At 41.4% G+C, this 15,657-nt stretch overlaps 1 protein-coding gene across 2 annotated transcripts in view; it reads left to right on the top strand.

Annotated features, from left to right (window-relative positions):
* The first annotated feature begins 2,609 nt into the window (after positions 1-2,609).
* The window catches only part of mon2 (MON2 homolog, regulator of endosome-to-Golgi trafficking), a 51,280-nt gene continuing 38,232 nt past the window's right edge, over positions 2,610-15,657 (top strand). For both annotated transcript variants that reach the window (XM_071922720.2, XM_071922718.2), the window contains exons 1-3: positions 2,610-3,075; positions 11,195-11,258; positions 12,927-13,054. In XM_071922720.2, coding sequence (XP_071778821.2) covers positions 2,968-3,075; positions 11,195-11,258; positions 12,927-13,054 — 300 coding nt within the window. In that variant the 5' untranslated portion in view covers positions 2,610-2,967. The remainder of the gene's footprint in view (positions 3,076-11,194; positions 11,259-12,926; positions 13,055-15,657) is intronic.

Below are 15,657 nucleotides of genomic sequence, written 5' to 3'. Positions count from 1 at the left end.
CCCCCCCCTCTCTCTCTCTCTCTCCCTCTCTCACACACACTCTTGATCCTTCATTTTTAAAATCCAGTGCTGCTTGCTATTCTCTGCACACATGTAAGTTGTGTTGCTGATATTCAGTCCCTCATCAGGTTACTGTTTGCATTTGAGCTCGAGGAAAACTTTCATCAGCTCCCATGCTGCAACAGCAACAAACTGAGAACAGTAATCATATCCTCATTTGAATATCTGCACTAAACTACAGTATGTAATGTTGTGATTTAATGTTCAGAATTGATGACCCAATTCAAAAGCCAGCCAACTAGAACAACTAAATGTTACCATACTGTAATCAGATATTACTAATCATACATTACCTCTGATAATAAGTTTAATGAAGTTCAGCGCCACTTTATCTATATGGTATGATAAGTTCTACCACTATCTTGCTGTCTTATTTTTAAAAAAGAAGTGCCATTTGTTGTTTTCTCTTTCATCATGATTCAAAAGGACTTGAAGATGCGTGGAAGCCTGTCTCCAAAGCCCAGAGGACAAGAGCTATTTATTTTATGCGGCAAGACAGCGCTGAACTTCAACAAAGAAGAAAAAACTCGGGGTGAAGGGCCTCCCGCTGAGATGAGTCGTTCCTACAAGTTGAATTCTGTCAAAACACTGAATTGTTGCTTAGTTGCCATCAAATAACAGAACAAAATACGTAAGCACAGCAAATCAATGAATTCACAAATCAATCCATTCACAACACATGATTAGCCTACTTTTTTTTTTCTCCACCTTCCGCAGAAGTGATGGAAAAAGCAGCTTTGTCTGCGTGACATGCAGCAGAAACATGTGAGGCAGAACAGAGGAGAATCGGGAGGCTGGTGGGTGGGCGGCACCGCAGAGACCTGCACCTCCACACAGGTGGGAATTGGGCTCTTTTTCTTCTGGTTGTCACCGTGCCTGGCAGCCGCGGTGACTTGGTGCTCCTGTTTTCAGTGTCTGCACACGTCTTTCCACGCTATGTCACTTTACAGCCTCACAAACTATGTCCATGGTAAATAACGCTCATTACTTCCTTTCATGCATCTCATCCTCATTCAGTTTAATTACCTCATGATACACTGACACCTCGACACTGACAAAAATGTGACAATACGTATCGTGGGGCAGAAAAATGAATCGTGATATTAGCTTCATTTTATTCTGCTGTAGTAATCACAAATGAGACGGCTTGCCCTTCACAATTTCACAAACTCTTATATTATTGTTTGCACTTTGCACTTTGTAATGACATTTTTCCATTGTTGTTTACATTCTGGCAAGCCAATACCATTGCTAGAGAGATTTCTGTCTCAGAAATAAACATCATTCTGCACAGTCAGACTTGTGTTGTCATTGAACTTTTATTTATTACATGGTATTGTGGTTGTATTGAATCGTGAACCCCATATTGCGTATCGAATCGTATCGTGAGATAAGCATATCGTCCCAACCCTACATGCTAATGCACGTAAATGTACATAGTGAGTGAATGTCTGATGTGTACTTCTACAGCAATATGTATAGTCTACTGTCTGTTGAATGTCTTGGATTGCCCCTGCATGTTTTGTCTTGTGTTCGTCTTGTTGTCCTTGTGCTGTGTCTGTCAGTATGTGTTGTTACTCTCTAAGTTCCCACTATGTCTCTGCACCAACGCCATCAAGACTTTGTGAATTGATTCTGATCCTGATTCCTCTGCTCCTTGACCACCATTTTGGTGGAACTAGGGTGGAACTAACTCTTCAAACTCTATGAGTCTATGTTTCATGGATCACCACCATTTTGGAATCAATGTGGTCCTCAAACTGTGGCTTTGCAGACCTAGTGAGTAATGAGTACATCATACAGATATACTGGGTTTCTTTGCTTCCCCTTGATTTTGAAGTCATGGTCTACCGCTGGCGTCCCATCTTCACTGATGACCATTTCTGACCAGCTAGTGTCTGTGCTTCATGAAACACCTTGTGCTACATTATACCATACAAGACCGTATATTAAGCTGGTAAAAAAGCAAATAAATGAATAAATAAATGAGTAGCTTGTGGTAGTCACTGACTTTTCTTATGGTCATACTGCACTGATATTTGGTGTAATGGTATAATCTTTTAAATCACTTCTTAAAACACATTTTACAGTCTTACTTTTGTGCATTTAAAAAAAAAATCTCACCCACCTTTAATCTTGCTTTTTATGTTCTTATTTATTTATTTACTTATTTATTTATCATGCCTATTTTCTATTGACTTTGTTGTGTTAGGGTTATCTCCCCATTATCTCCTCCTATTCTTGTTGTTAAACCTTGCTGTAACCTCAGCTTTTCGGTAAGTTCTATATAAATATTTATTATTATTACAATTTTGATTACAATTATGATTATAATAATAATCATTATTATGATTATTATTATTATTAGGATTATAATCATTATTATTATTATCCTCATCATCATCATCATCATCATCATCATCATATTCTGTCTGTTTTGAGCTGCTCCAGTAGGGGTCGCTGTAATCATTCTACTGAATCCGTCACTGTTTACGGAAGTCCAAGTGACGTGTCAGTGTCTACCAAAGCATTGTGGGAACGAAAGCGGAGCTGGCAATGGTGACGGCTGCTGATGGCGTGAGACCCACAGCTGAATTTGGCAAATATCTTCGCTATTGAACAGCCCTTAGGCACCGAATTTGAGAGAATGATGCTACTACACGAAGCTAATGTCAACGGTCTTTGAAGAAGGGAAACATATGCTGGTGTCATCGCTGCTCTTTTGCGCACTGGCGCCCAAAGCAGAAAAGTGGGATATTGTGTCAATGGACCGCGGCGTTTTTATTTTCTTTTCCAAGGGAGGCGAATAAGTAGGCACGGATTATATTTACGGGGGGGGAGATTTCGCTCCCCGCTTTCCTTATCGTTTGAAGTTCCTTGAGATTTTAGTCGAAGACACCGTCAAAAATGTCGACCAGCAGTCCAGAAGCGGTGAAGAAATTGCTGGAGAACATGCAGACGGATCTGCGGTCCCTGTCCATGGAGTGCAAGAAGAAATTCCCCCCAGTCAAAGAGGTTAGCCGGCTAGTTAGCTTTGTCAAACCATTGCCTTGGATACAGCTTTTCGTCTCATTCATTGAATATGATTTCATAGTCACGTCATAAATGGTTTTAGATGTTGATTTTGAGCCCTGCTGTCCCAAAAGCGGTGGGCCAGCGGTGATGCGGGCGGCCGCCTCTGCTCTGGTCTGTTGTGGGGTGAGGACACCACCAGTGACTTGTCCTCATGCTGTAAGGCAACATTAAAGTTGTGTCAGCTGCAAGGCCTACCGACTAGGCGTGTGAATAAGTGATTATACAGCTCTTTAATGTCCTGCCATTGTGTCACATTCTTTTGGTTTGCATGCTGCATTGCAAGCATTCATGTAGTTGGAGGGTAAATCCAGCTAAACTCAGTTGACGTGTTGTGGTTTTTTTTTTTTATCTGTGGAATAGAGTTTACCCACATTTTTAGGCTGGCAGGCAAATTCATTGTATAAAACATAGTAAGTAGGGTCAAACTGATATAATTTATATGAAGATAGGGTGTTTTTAAGGACAACTTTCTAACAATGTAGGCTATGTGATTTTTGTTTATATTGTTGGATGTTTGCCTTATGATGATCAGAAGTCATAGTTTACACACCATTTTTACATACCACTACATCACTGTTTGCAAGAGTGTGTTAGTGTAAGTTCAAGTCATCTTCTATTCTAATCTTCTAATAGGCTGCTCTGCTAATACTAGAGCAGGAGCATGGTAATTAACTTGGGCAGCACTCAAGCAAATTTATTTGTGGGAGAATGTTTTGTTTTGGCATTTGTTGAGGATATTGTCCTCAAAGACCCACCTATAGAGACGGGAGCTCAGGGTGCAAGTGGATTTCACAACAAGCTCTCCAGTATTGACATGGCATGAGAGCGATTTCATAGAAATGCTTTTTCTCTGGAAAGAGTTGCCGTTGGTCGCTGCTGACTGACTCCATTGTCTTGCTGATATTTCTGACGACACCATGGCCTAGTCTGAGAACAGAGTAGTACAGTAGAGTGATGTGTGATGTCAGGGCCTTTTACACTAGGCATGTAGGCTATAGTTAGTCAAACTTACAAGTAGAAGACAACAGTTATTTCCTTTCCTTTCTTACATTACTCCACTTTTCCTAATCAACACAACCCGTTTTATTACGGGATCTGCTAGCTGTAATTACCATGCAGCAGTATACAGGGTTGGGTCAGAGTTCATTTGCATCAGGAATTTACTACATTCTCCTTTGAACCTTAATTTAGGCAATAGGCCAAGAGATAAGAGTCTGATTGTGATGGTGGTGATATACAAGATGGATAGACATAACTTCCATTCTGTCTGTTCTCTGGTTTGTCCCATTTGTTGTGTAGACATCTAGATGCTACTGTGCCATTCACATATTACTGAAATGCATACAGAGTGCAGCTAGTGTTTGCCAAAGTTATGTAATTCAGCTGACAGTGTCTCAGTCAGAGGCTTTACCTTAATTCCCTCCAATTCCCAGGTATAGGAAGCTCACTGTTTACCTGCATGCATAGCATTGGCTTACAGGCCATTAGATGAAATGTTCTACTGTATGTGGGGCTTTTGGGTGCCCTGAAAGTATTAGTCAGCCCGCTCACCAGCGCAGTGAATATCAGGCTATTCAGGCTTAGTTTGTTTTTCCTCAGCTGTGTCCTTGCAGAGAGGCGCCATTAAAACGTGAAAGGAAAATACCTCATACAGTGCTCCTGCTCCCGGGTTCTTTTTGTTTCTGTCACCGTGAACTGAATTGATACCTTGAGTTGAGTGCCCGAGGCTCCAAAATGAGCTATATCAGACATTCACCTAGCACCATAAAAGCATCCATTTTCACAGTTGGTCCTTCCCATGGATCTTTGCTGGCCCCAGGGGCTTCATGAAGCTTCTCACTCAAAACTTGATGTATTACGATCCCCAGTTGCCTGGTCCTAACCAGAATCTTTCCCTCAGAAATTACAGGAGTCCAGGGAGACTCTTTGATGTCGCCAACAACCTGGGGTCAGTCATGCTTTGGTTCTTAGGGTTTTGATTGGTGCAACCCTTTTTCAAATTGAGCAGTCACAGTTGTATTTGCTGGGGTGTTAGTGCCCAACAAACAAACTGAGCACCGGTGGCCATTGTTTGAATTCAAATTATTTAGGCCTGTTGTGGCACACAAGCTTGGAATGAATCTTAACTTGAGCTGCAAAATATTTTATGTTGTCCTTGCTAGACCCGTACAAGTCCGTTGGGAGAAGTCTGACTCATTAGGCTAGATACATTTGGTTCTCATTGCAAGGATGTGATTTTTGTTTCAGGATTGCATTTTATTTAACAAATCACATTGATTTGTTATGGTAGATTGCTCTTGTACTGCTTTTCCCTGCTTTGTTGTCTTCCACTCTATTCACACCCCTGCCATTCCCACAGTCTAAGCATTTAGCATTTTTAAATGAATTAGATGCTCAGCATTTTCAAATGAATTACTATACTGACAGGCTTATTAGTAAACACTGGAAACTTTTTTATTACAAAAGCCAAGAATGAGAAAGCCCCTCCCCATTTCCCAGCCAGTCTCTCCACCCCACCCCCTCCCCCATTTCCCAATCCATCTCCCACAGTGACATTGCACCACAGCCCTTTCTCTCTGGTTTGTCTGGGTTAAGAGGAGCCAAGAAGAATCCCATTGATTTTTCTATATCATAGCTTCACACTCAAGACCTCTCTTCCATTGAGCATCAGTCAGTGGAAACCACAGGAGCTTCACTGTTTGTTGTGCTCTGATTGCTTTCGCCTGGGTGAGAAAACATCAGCCAGCCACCTCTGACTCTGTCGATGAGTTACGGTGCTGTCAACTGTAGCTCACAGTGGAGCGTGGCTCCTCGTCTCGAGGAAACCTGCAGAATTAATGAGAGCATTACCGGCAACCTTTGTATGGCCTGCTTAGCACAACTCGCTTTGCTACACAGGTCATGTACACACTGACAAAATAACAAGCAACATGGGCTGAGGACTTGATGATCTGACACTATTATATAGAGGTTTTGACTGAATAAGCCTATTTTCATATTATGCAAAGTCAGTGCCAAAAAACTGCTGAGTTTAGAGACTATCACAGCATGTGTCCAAGAAAATCAGTCTGTGATGAGCTGTGCTAATGTTGCTTTTCAAAGGAATGAGCTGACATTTAGACATTGGGTCAATCCCTCTTAGAGGATCTCCCCACAAAAAAAGGCACTGGAGAAGAACTGAAAGCGCTGGGCATGTCCTGATGTGGCCCGGTCCTGCCATCATTTGCTGAATGATGAACCCTCCCCAAAGCCTTTAACAGTGGCTACTGTTCTGTACAACAGACTCCTAGTACTTAACGGCCTGTGCTGCTGGGCGCTGAGATTTAAAAATCAACTTTCTCCAGCATTGTTTATGTAATGTACTCATCCTTCCACAGTTTTCCCTGAGTATTTTGGCTTAAATTCTCAAGCTTTTACAATTCTAAAAAAATCAGCTCGGAAAATAAATATATAAAATAAGTGACATGAATATCCTCATTATCACCCGAACAGATCAGATACCCACATCAACACATTTGATGAAAATGTCATGCTAAACAGAGGGGTGTCGCTTTTCTGAAATGCATCTCCATTGTGCCACAATATAACTAAGAGTCTCCTTTTCCTCTTGCATTATGTGAGAACATAACACCAGGGTCATGATTATACAGACATTAGTGACATTAGTATATAATGATTTTCATATGTGTTTGCGGCATTTCTGAGGAAATGGGAGCTAATGACAATGTTCAAATCAGCATAAAGTGATTACTTACTACATAAAGTGATGCAGAAAAAATGTCTGAGATAGGCTATTTAAATAAAGTAGAGAATGGTATAGGATCCGTGTCAGTAATAGTAGGGCAGAAATAGTTTCATGTAAGACACTGTTACTCGGTCTCCTATTCCCAGAAGAAACCTACTCATGCAGTGTCAGGCCTTTTTTTTGGGGCTAAGTTGGTGGAAGGTAGGAGAAAGAAAGGGAGAGGAGGGGAAGTCCACCTGGCTCAGGCTATTGAACTGGGATCCCAAAGAACAGATACTGGATACACTGGCCGATGACATCATCGGGCCAATGACACTTCCCTCTCCACCCTGTGGTAGACTTCAGTGCTGACACAGCTTTCGGAGAGGAGTGATGTCTACACATTACAGTGGAAAACTCAAACAGCACTTTCTATGAGGAAGTAGGTGGAAAAATGCCTAGACCTGCAAAAATTTCACCCTTTATTTAGTCTCTCGTCATTGGGCTTTGGACTCCCTCATTAACTAGGCCAATGTCAAAGATTTTCTATGTGGAGGATGACATGGTTATGTGCGAATGTATTCTCACCACATTGACAATTCTTTGTCATTAGCTTCAAGATAGTCGGAAACACATGGTTTCACCCAAGGCTGAACAAAGGAAATCCAAACAGTCTGCTTCTAATTAGAATCATTTATTGGTTTACGGGATCTTCTCTTATGTGATTTACTCATAGCTCCTGCAATAGTGGGAAAGACGTCTGTGTGAGGAGTTGTGCAGTAGATAGATGTGATTTTTCAAGATGATTTCTCAAGATTTTCTTTAATGTTTTAAATCGTATAGCCTAGCTCCCTACACATATAGCCTACCTGTCATCAAAGAGGTCACCTGCAGCCCGGTAGTGTGGGTTCAGTGCCTGCTCAAAGGCACTTTGGTAGTAATGGTGGGCACTGTTTACACTACCAGTCAAAAGTTTGGACAGACCTGATTGAATGTACTATGTTTTTCATTATCTTAAAGCTATTTTGATCTAAATGCTTATGCTTGAATGCTTGAATTTGCCTTTCCATCAAGGCAAAGGGCGGCTACTTTAGAGAATGTAAAATATAAGATAGTTAAAATATAAGATAGTTTTGTGTTCTGCTCAACACTTTTTTGGTCTCTGCATAATTCCATTTGTGTTATTTCATAGTTTTGATGTCTTTACTATTATTCTAAAACATGAAAAATAGCAAAAATAAAGAAAAATGTGCGTGTCCAAACTTTTGACTACTAGTGTATATGTAATACCAGCCACAATACTGGCCAGTAGCCAGCTGGATAGTGGGATACTCCCTCCTATCGGTGCCCTATTTGGATTGAGCCAGCAACCCTTTGGTTCTCTCTGTAGGCCGACCTGATGCTTACAAAAGGGCTCACAACAATGGCAGTTTAGCTTTGCCCTCACCACCAGCTGCAACAAAGCAAAGAGGATGTTATTCCACTAACTCCCCATCATACCCACTACCATGATCACATAATAACACCCTCATCATCATTGGGGGTACAGTCCTTAAGAAAAACCTTTCTTTTCATCATGTCAGTACTCTTTCAGTTCCATTGTCGATTCCTTTAATACACAAGGTCAGTTTGGCAGAGCTGGCGTTTTTGATAAGCACAATGACTGCTCTTGTTAGAACTATTTGAAGGGAACCTCAAAGACTATTTATAACTTGGCCATTGGAGAAAACACATTCGTCTTTCTCACCTACCCTTGGGCCACTGGCTGCAGCATTTCTGGGTGGCGAATTTCAGTTAACTAGACTGACAGCTGTGCCACAGGGTGCAGTTTATCTTATGGAATACAGGCGTGGGTCGAGCATCACAGGTCCACTGACGCTAAGAGGATATCAGAAAACCAGCGGCCTCCGAAGCAGAACTAGTCGATCCACAGCTGTAACTTCTGCATAATAAGTATCACCCACACGGTTTGCGCCTGTCTGCTCTGCTACAGTATGTTGTCTTTCTAAATCCTACCCGGTCCAGCTAGACATGGCCTTAACTAACCCTTTCTAAGTCAGAGAAAATATTGCTTTGGTTTATATCAAAAAGCCTAAAGTATTATGTCAGTTTGTTTTTGTTTTTCCAAGCCTAACACCCACCCCACCCCCTTGTCCAGACTTTGTATTTCCAGTCTATTCAGTCTCTTACAGCTATATTCTCTTCATAGCTGTATTAATGTCTCAGCCTCCGGGGGCATCAAAAGTAGCCACAGCAGGGTTGCAGTTATTGGGGGCAAAAATAGTTCTCTGTTCCCCTCTTTGCCCCGTAAAGCCCTCTGGCTGCATGCAAGGAACAAAGGAGAAGAGGGAGACTAGCATTTTTTGAAGATTAACTTTTAAGGCGCTGTGTTGCAATAGGCCAGTCCACAGTTTGTATTATAACAGACCGGCCCACCAACCAGCAGTTGCTTAGTAACCGGTGGCTCAAGAGGTTATGAATTGTTGACTTCCACTGCGGCTTGTCCTTGTGGCTGGTCAAATGGCATATTAGATTGATATGAAAGTATTGCTGCATGGTGAGGCCAGAGATTGCAGCAGCCCTGATGCAAAGAGCAAAAAAATTCTCCCCGTCATGTCACTCAAAACTCATTCAATAAGTGCTTGACCTTTGAAGAACCTGTGGTCATCTATCTCAGATGTGGTTTTATCACAGAGGACGTCAATCCAAAGAAATAGTGATACACACAGCATTACATTGTGTTTTAGTACCGTGCACACAGAGAAGCTGTTCATAGAATAGCTTGTGGCCCTGCCTGTTTAGCTGTTGATTCACTAATTTAATTTGTATAGTTTTCCTTTAACTGTGTGGGACTGGAATTGTAAACTGTCTCTTGGAAACACTGCCTCGATTTCACTGCCTTATTTTTCCCTGGCTGTTGACATTATAGGTCATTGATGTTATCGCTGATTTGCCTAGAGAGAAGGGAGTCGAGGCACCAGTCATTTGTTACACTGTGCATGTATGCTCTAGATGTAGTCAGACCATGTAATGGCTGTATGAAAAATGCATCAAGGTAATGTGGGCCTATGGGCTGTTTGCTTGGTTGCGGACATTGCTGCTACTGGTGTCAGTGGTTTGCCTGATATTGTGATTTAAGGCTACAATATGCGAAATAAATAAATATATATATATAAGTATAATATATTATCGCAAGGAAGTCATAACAACAACAATGGCGGAAAGCAGTAGGCCAAGAAAGGAAAGAACAGTGAAGCTAAATGTGTGGCAGACAAGACCTGTTCAAAAACAAAAACATGGGTGAACATCACTTTTTTGTATTGCAAATTGCATCAGTCTGCTTCTTCACTGCCTGTTGCGGTCTTAACGGAGGACGGTTGCCTCAGCCTCAGGCTAGATGCTGTTTCAAGACAGACAGCCCGTCAAGATGAGTGACAAGGTTTGGTCCGTGAACTTGATCGACTGAGGAGGAGGCGGGTGGGACTAACAATACATTTCCTGCCTCAAGGTGAAAAGTTGCATATTGTAGCTTTAAGACGGGTTATTTACAATATGAAGAGCGTGAGAGAAATAGAAAGCACATGGAGTCAGAAGAGGAGTAAATGTGAGGGAATGAGAGAAGAAAGAGAAGAAGAAAGAGTGAGACTAGGCAAGGGAAAAGGGAAAAGCAAAGGTAGACAGTGGGACTTTTAGGATTTTTTAGGGCATTTAAATTGCATATTGGAAGGAAAGGAAGAATATTAGTGGAGGCGAGGAGATGGGGAAGGAAGAGCAATAGCGAGAGAGGGGAGATGGGGCAGGCGTAATAGAGAAGTAGTAGTGTTAGGGAAGGAAGAGTTGGGGAGAGAGGGGCAGAGGTTGGAGAGAAAGAGAGAACATCTTGACAGGCGTGCGGTTGCTGTAGAGATTAAAAGGGTCTCTGTTGACTGCTACCCGCTCAGGATCTCTCCTTCTCTCACACATTCACAGACTGACTCACACATACTCTGACAATAACGCCTCCATCTCGTCCCCTCCTCCTGCCCTTTCTCTCTTGACATTCCTCCTTTCCCTCTATCCATTTCTTAGCATCTCACTGCTGCCCCACTGGGGAAATCACTACCTGGCACATCCTGCTCAAGCTGAATCACATTCTAGGGAAGCATATATACCACCAGCCCTCCTTCCCTTTGGAGCCAGGCCCTCCTGTCACTCCCCAGTGGCCATCATTAGGAGAAGCTGTATCTAGAAGTTGTACCACAGTGAATCTAGAGGCCGTGATAGCGCACCATGAGAATGTCTTGATAAGAGTAACATCTAATGTGAACTTCTGTTTCTTCTCTTTTTGTCTCCCAGGCCGCAGAGTCTGGCATTGTGAAGATTAAGACCATTGCAGCGAGGAATACAGACATACTCGCAGGTGAGGAGGAGGAGGATGGAGGGAGGGATGGGGGGGGGGGTTTAACCATACCTGAAATGTTTAGAGAGAGAGAGAGACAGACCATAATGTATGAGGGGAGCATGCACTTCAATCAGATTTGAGAATGATTTTACATGAATTGTCCCGCAAAAGACAGTCGATCGTTCCTGTGGGCTCGTTCTCACTTGCGCTGTTTTCTGAATGCAATAGACATACAGAATGACATTATCCATTGAATTTTGATTTTTTTTTGTTATTTTAATTACAAAGTCAAATCATAGCCTACAGAAACTATATGTGGTATAAGGTTGACCTTAATTCCTTCCCCAAACAAATTAGGCTATGCTGCCGTAATGATTGTTTGGCCAATGCATTTCGTTTCCCAGGATACAGAATGTTAAAAAAATAAAAAAAAATACTTGCAATGGAAGAGAAAGGAGAAGTGCAGACAAGTACTGCGCTCATACCTCTTCAAATTTGTATGCAAGTCGACTTGCGTGACTCCATTTAGCTGATTGGACGTCTACTTCTGACTTGCATATTCTTTTGAAATCACTGCCAAATGTGGGTGTTCGCAGCACTTGAATTTGCAATGGTTCCATGCTGTCTTCATAAATAGAGGCCAGAGGTTCAACTTAGTTGTTTTCAGCTGAGTTGACACATAGCGGGCATTTTCCGAGTTCCACTGCTGATGTTCCCTCTGCCCTTCTGTAACTGTACAACAACTCACTATATCCGTAGTCAATTTGTTTGTATTTCTGGGATGGATTTGCTGGTTGTTACAGCGATATGGTGAGGTGTTTCCCAAAAATTGCACGGCAAAGCCTGTAGTGCAGGTGTAAATAATTAGACAAACTAAATCTAGCGTAATGAAGGAGAAAATGATTTGCTCACGAAGTGCTGGTTTCATTTGCATTCTCATCAGACGGTGCTTAGGCCTCTCTTATGAAGATTCTCTCTTACTTTTTCTTACATTCCATTGTACAACCATTTGAGAGAATATGATAAAATAAATATATATCTCTAGCGTTCAGTCCTGGGTTAATGATATAAATTAGTTTTTGATATAGTTTTTCATAAGTCACAACTTTGGCTTGGATTTGGGTAGGAACCCTTTATAAATGAGGCCTCTGGAGCCTCTTCAGAAGGAACTAAAGTCACACAACACTGAGGATGCTCTCTCTCTCTCTCTCTCTCTCTCTCTCTCTCTCTCTCTCTCTCTCTATTATTTTAACCTGCAGAGTTTCTTGCCATTTTATCTCTCTGCCTTGATATTTGTTCTCCATCCCTCTGTAGGGCTCGGTATTGAAAATCAATACCTACTGGCACTGTACCAGTATGGTAGGTTCTGATAATGATTTTAAGGCATCAAAGGGTTTCAGATGGTATAGAAAAGCTTCTTATAATTCTTAGGATTCTTAGAATGGGATGCCCGGTTTTATACAAGCATTTTATTCTATTTTATTCTCATTTTATTATAATTGAGTGCATCAAATGGAAAACTGTCTTCACTCTTTTCATCACATACTGAAATGTGCTTTCATTCACCAAAGAAAGGTACTGAAAAAAAGTATCTTTGCAGAAACGGTATTACATTTTAAGCGTCTGTACCGATATTGAAAAATTTCCTTTGAAAGTTAGCCCTGTCCTTGTGTCCTCTCCCTGCAGCTCTGAAGGAGAACAGCTCGGAGGTGGTGCAGCCGTTTCTGATGGGCTGTGGCACCAAGGAGCCAAAGATCACCCAGCTATGTCTGGCCGCCATCCAGAGACTCATGTCCCACGAGGTTGTGTCCGAGGTGAGGACCGTCAGCCAGCCCGATACTTGACATGCTGTATGCAGAGTTGAGATAAGAGCAAGCAGTGGGGATTTAGTATCTTCAGAATTGTGCAGGGTGGTATTCAGACTTGTCACCCTTGTCCGTGCGGCGAAGCTCTCCCTAGGTGTCTCTCGAGCAGCTATGCATGCGGGGCGGAGTTCCCCAACATCTCCGGGATTATGACTTGCAACATTTATTTTTTTCTACTACACAATGTCTGTTCTGGACAAAAGGTGGCTTGAGTACAGCAGCGTCTGTGTGTTTTTGATTACGCTTAGTCTACATGCAATACCCAATATAAAGACAACAGCCTGATATTACATTCAATATAGGCTGCCTCTTAGGCCTCAAACCATTTCCAAATTATAAAAACTTGATATTGAAATCAAATTTAATAAAAATACAAATTAGCCTATAATAGGCCTAATGAACAAACAATGACGTGATTCAAGTCCAGATAAGATAAGATTGCATTTTATTGATCCCCTGGGCGAAATTCGGATGCCACAGCAGCAATTGGCGGAACGGTGCCAAGCAAGTACAGGAAAGGTAACAAAAAAACTACAGGAAAGGAAATGTAATACAGGAAAATAAGAAAGGTAATATAATAAATAGAAATAGACACTGTGCACGATTGAGCCCAAGCATATAGTCCAGAGGTGTACAATATCTGTGTTCGACATGGGCAAGCACATGCTAATTAATAAAAGGCTACAATATAACTATACTGGAAATATGGCACAACTTTAGGCCTATTTGATCTACTATGTTTCCATTTAGGCCTAAAGAATTTCCGGTTTCTCGAAATTAAAGGCAAGTGCTTCTCTTAAAGGAAATGTGCCGGTCCGCAAAAACGTACTAATGTCAGAAACCTGGTAACCCAGGGGGCAGGTGCGAGAGAGGGATAATTCAAATATTCTCCCCTGCACCGCCCCATCTCAGAGTTACGTGGCCCGAGTCAGAATACAATATCTTGTCTCTGAAGGATGTAGGCGCATGACGTACGTGCTCCAACTCTGAATCAGTGCCCAAATGCATAAAACAATAGGAACACCCAGTTAATATTGGGTTGTGCCACGTTTTCCACAAATCCCTCCTGTGTCTTTTCCTTTATCTATATTTCCTTTTTGGTAAAGTGGATTTAACATGTGAAATCAATAAGAGGTCATAGCTCTCATCTGGATTCACCTAGCATGTCTAGCACTAGGTCATTAACAACTCCAAGAATACCAAGTCGATACTTGTGTCCTTGTGCAGAACGTTCTTCTGAAGTTGTCTCGAAGAGAGCGAACTTGTCAAGAAGATATGCACAGAGGACACGTATTTACAGTTTGAGATGAACTCTTTGCTTGAGGTCATGCAGTCAGTTAAGATACACAGCTGTTCATTTCCCCAGCTGTTTCAACTCTGTATTGAATGCAAGTAAACTTCCGGGATCTTTATCCTTCCTCAGTGTTCTTTTGTCTTGGAATCATTCTTTGGCTGTTAGATATTACGTCAAATGTGGCATGGAGGACCCAAGAATTCATATTGATAAAGACCTCAAGTATTCCTTAAGGTTTTGTACACTCAGGGCCTGATTTACTAAGATCCCCAGTAAGACATCCTAAATTTGTGTTTGCAATTGAATAGATTGAACAGCACGTGTGGTAAATTCTCCCATTGCAGGTAATCAACTAAGAATAATTGTGTGGATGACGACAGGTGGAAACAATCATATTTAAAATTAGGTGTTTGGAATGCTTGCAACCATGGAGAGCTTGAACGAAAAATGGAATAGTAAAAAGTTATATTTAAATGCATTTTTAAAAATAATTTTGCAAATAAATTCAGCAACTTATTCATAGCGTAAAGATGGACATGAGTATTTTTTTACATTCATAATTGCATTCGTACAGCATATGTTGTTAGACATATACACATAAATACAATGTTTACATCTGGATCTCAGTGCAGTGGCTTGGAGAGGAAGCTCCTGCCCCTTCATTTGATTGACAGCCTAAGTTACAGGCGTTTCAGGTAACCTTACCAGGTACTTCGACCATCAGCACATCATTTACTAGAATTTCCAGCTCAATATAAGATTGTCACAGAAGTAATATAGCAACATTTGATTTAATTTCAAACCAACATATTCTCATTCAGAACTGGTCAAAATACCAAAAATATGCAATCTCATTATACACTGAATAATGCAAACTAAACAAGTTTATACCCATAAATCAATCATAAAAATAACAATGTCTCTGCTTAGGAAGAGTTCAACAATCAATATTTGGTGGAGTAACCCCAATTCTTTATCACAGCTTTGAATCGTCTTGGCACGTTCAATCAACACCTAATCAATATTTAATTAATTTGAATCAGGTGTGCCGGTGGTGGAATTTAACAAATACATGCCTCAAAGAGAGATATTTTTCTATGGCAACCACTGCCATAGAAAAATACGGATATTCCGATGGTCTCTTAATTTTTTCCAGAGCTGTATATACATATCCACAGCCGCACACGTGCACAGACACACACACACACACACACACACACACACACACACACACAGTCACTCTGATTTAAGATCACCA

Source organism: Centroberyx gerrardi, chromosome 4 (genome assembly GCF_048128805.1).
Source record: "Centroberyx gerrardi isolate f3 chromosome 4, fCenGer3.hap1.cur.20231027, whole genome shotgun sequence".
NCBI classification, from domain to species: Eukaryota; Metazoa; Chordata; class Actinopteri; order Beryciformes; family Berycidae; genus Centroberyx; species Centroberyx gerrardi.
This window is presented reverse-complemented; position numbering and strand designations above follow the sequence as displayed.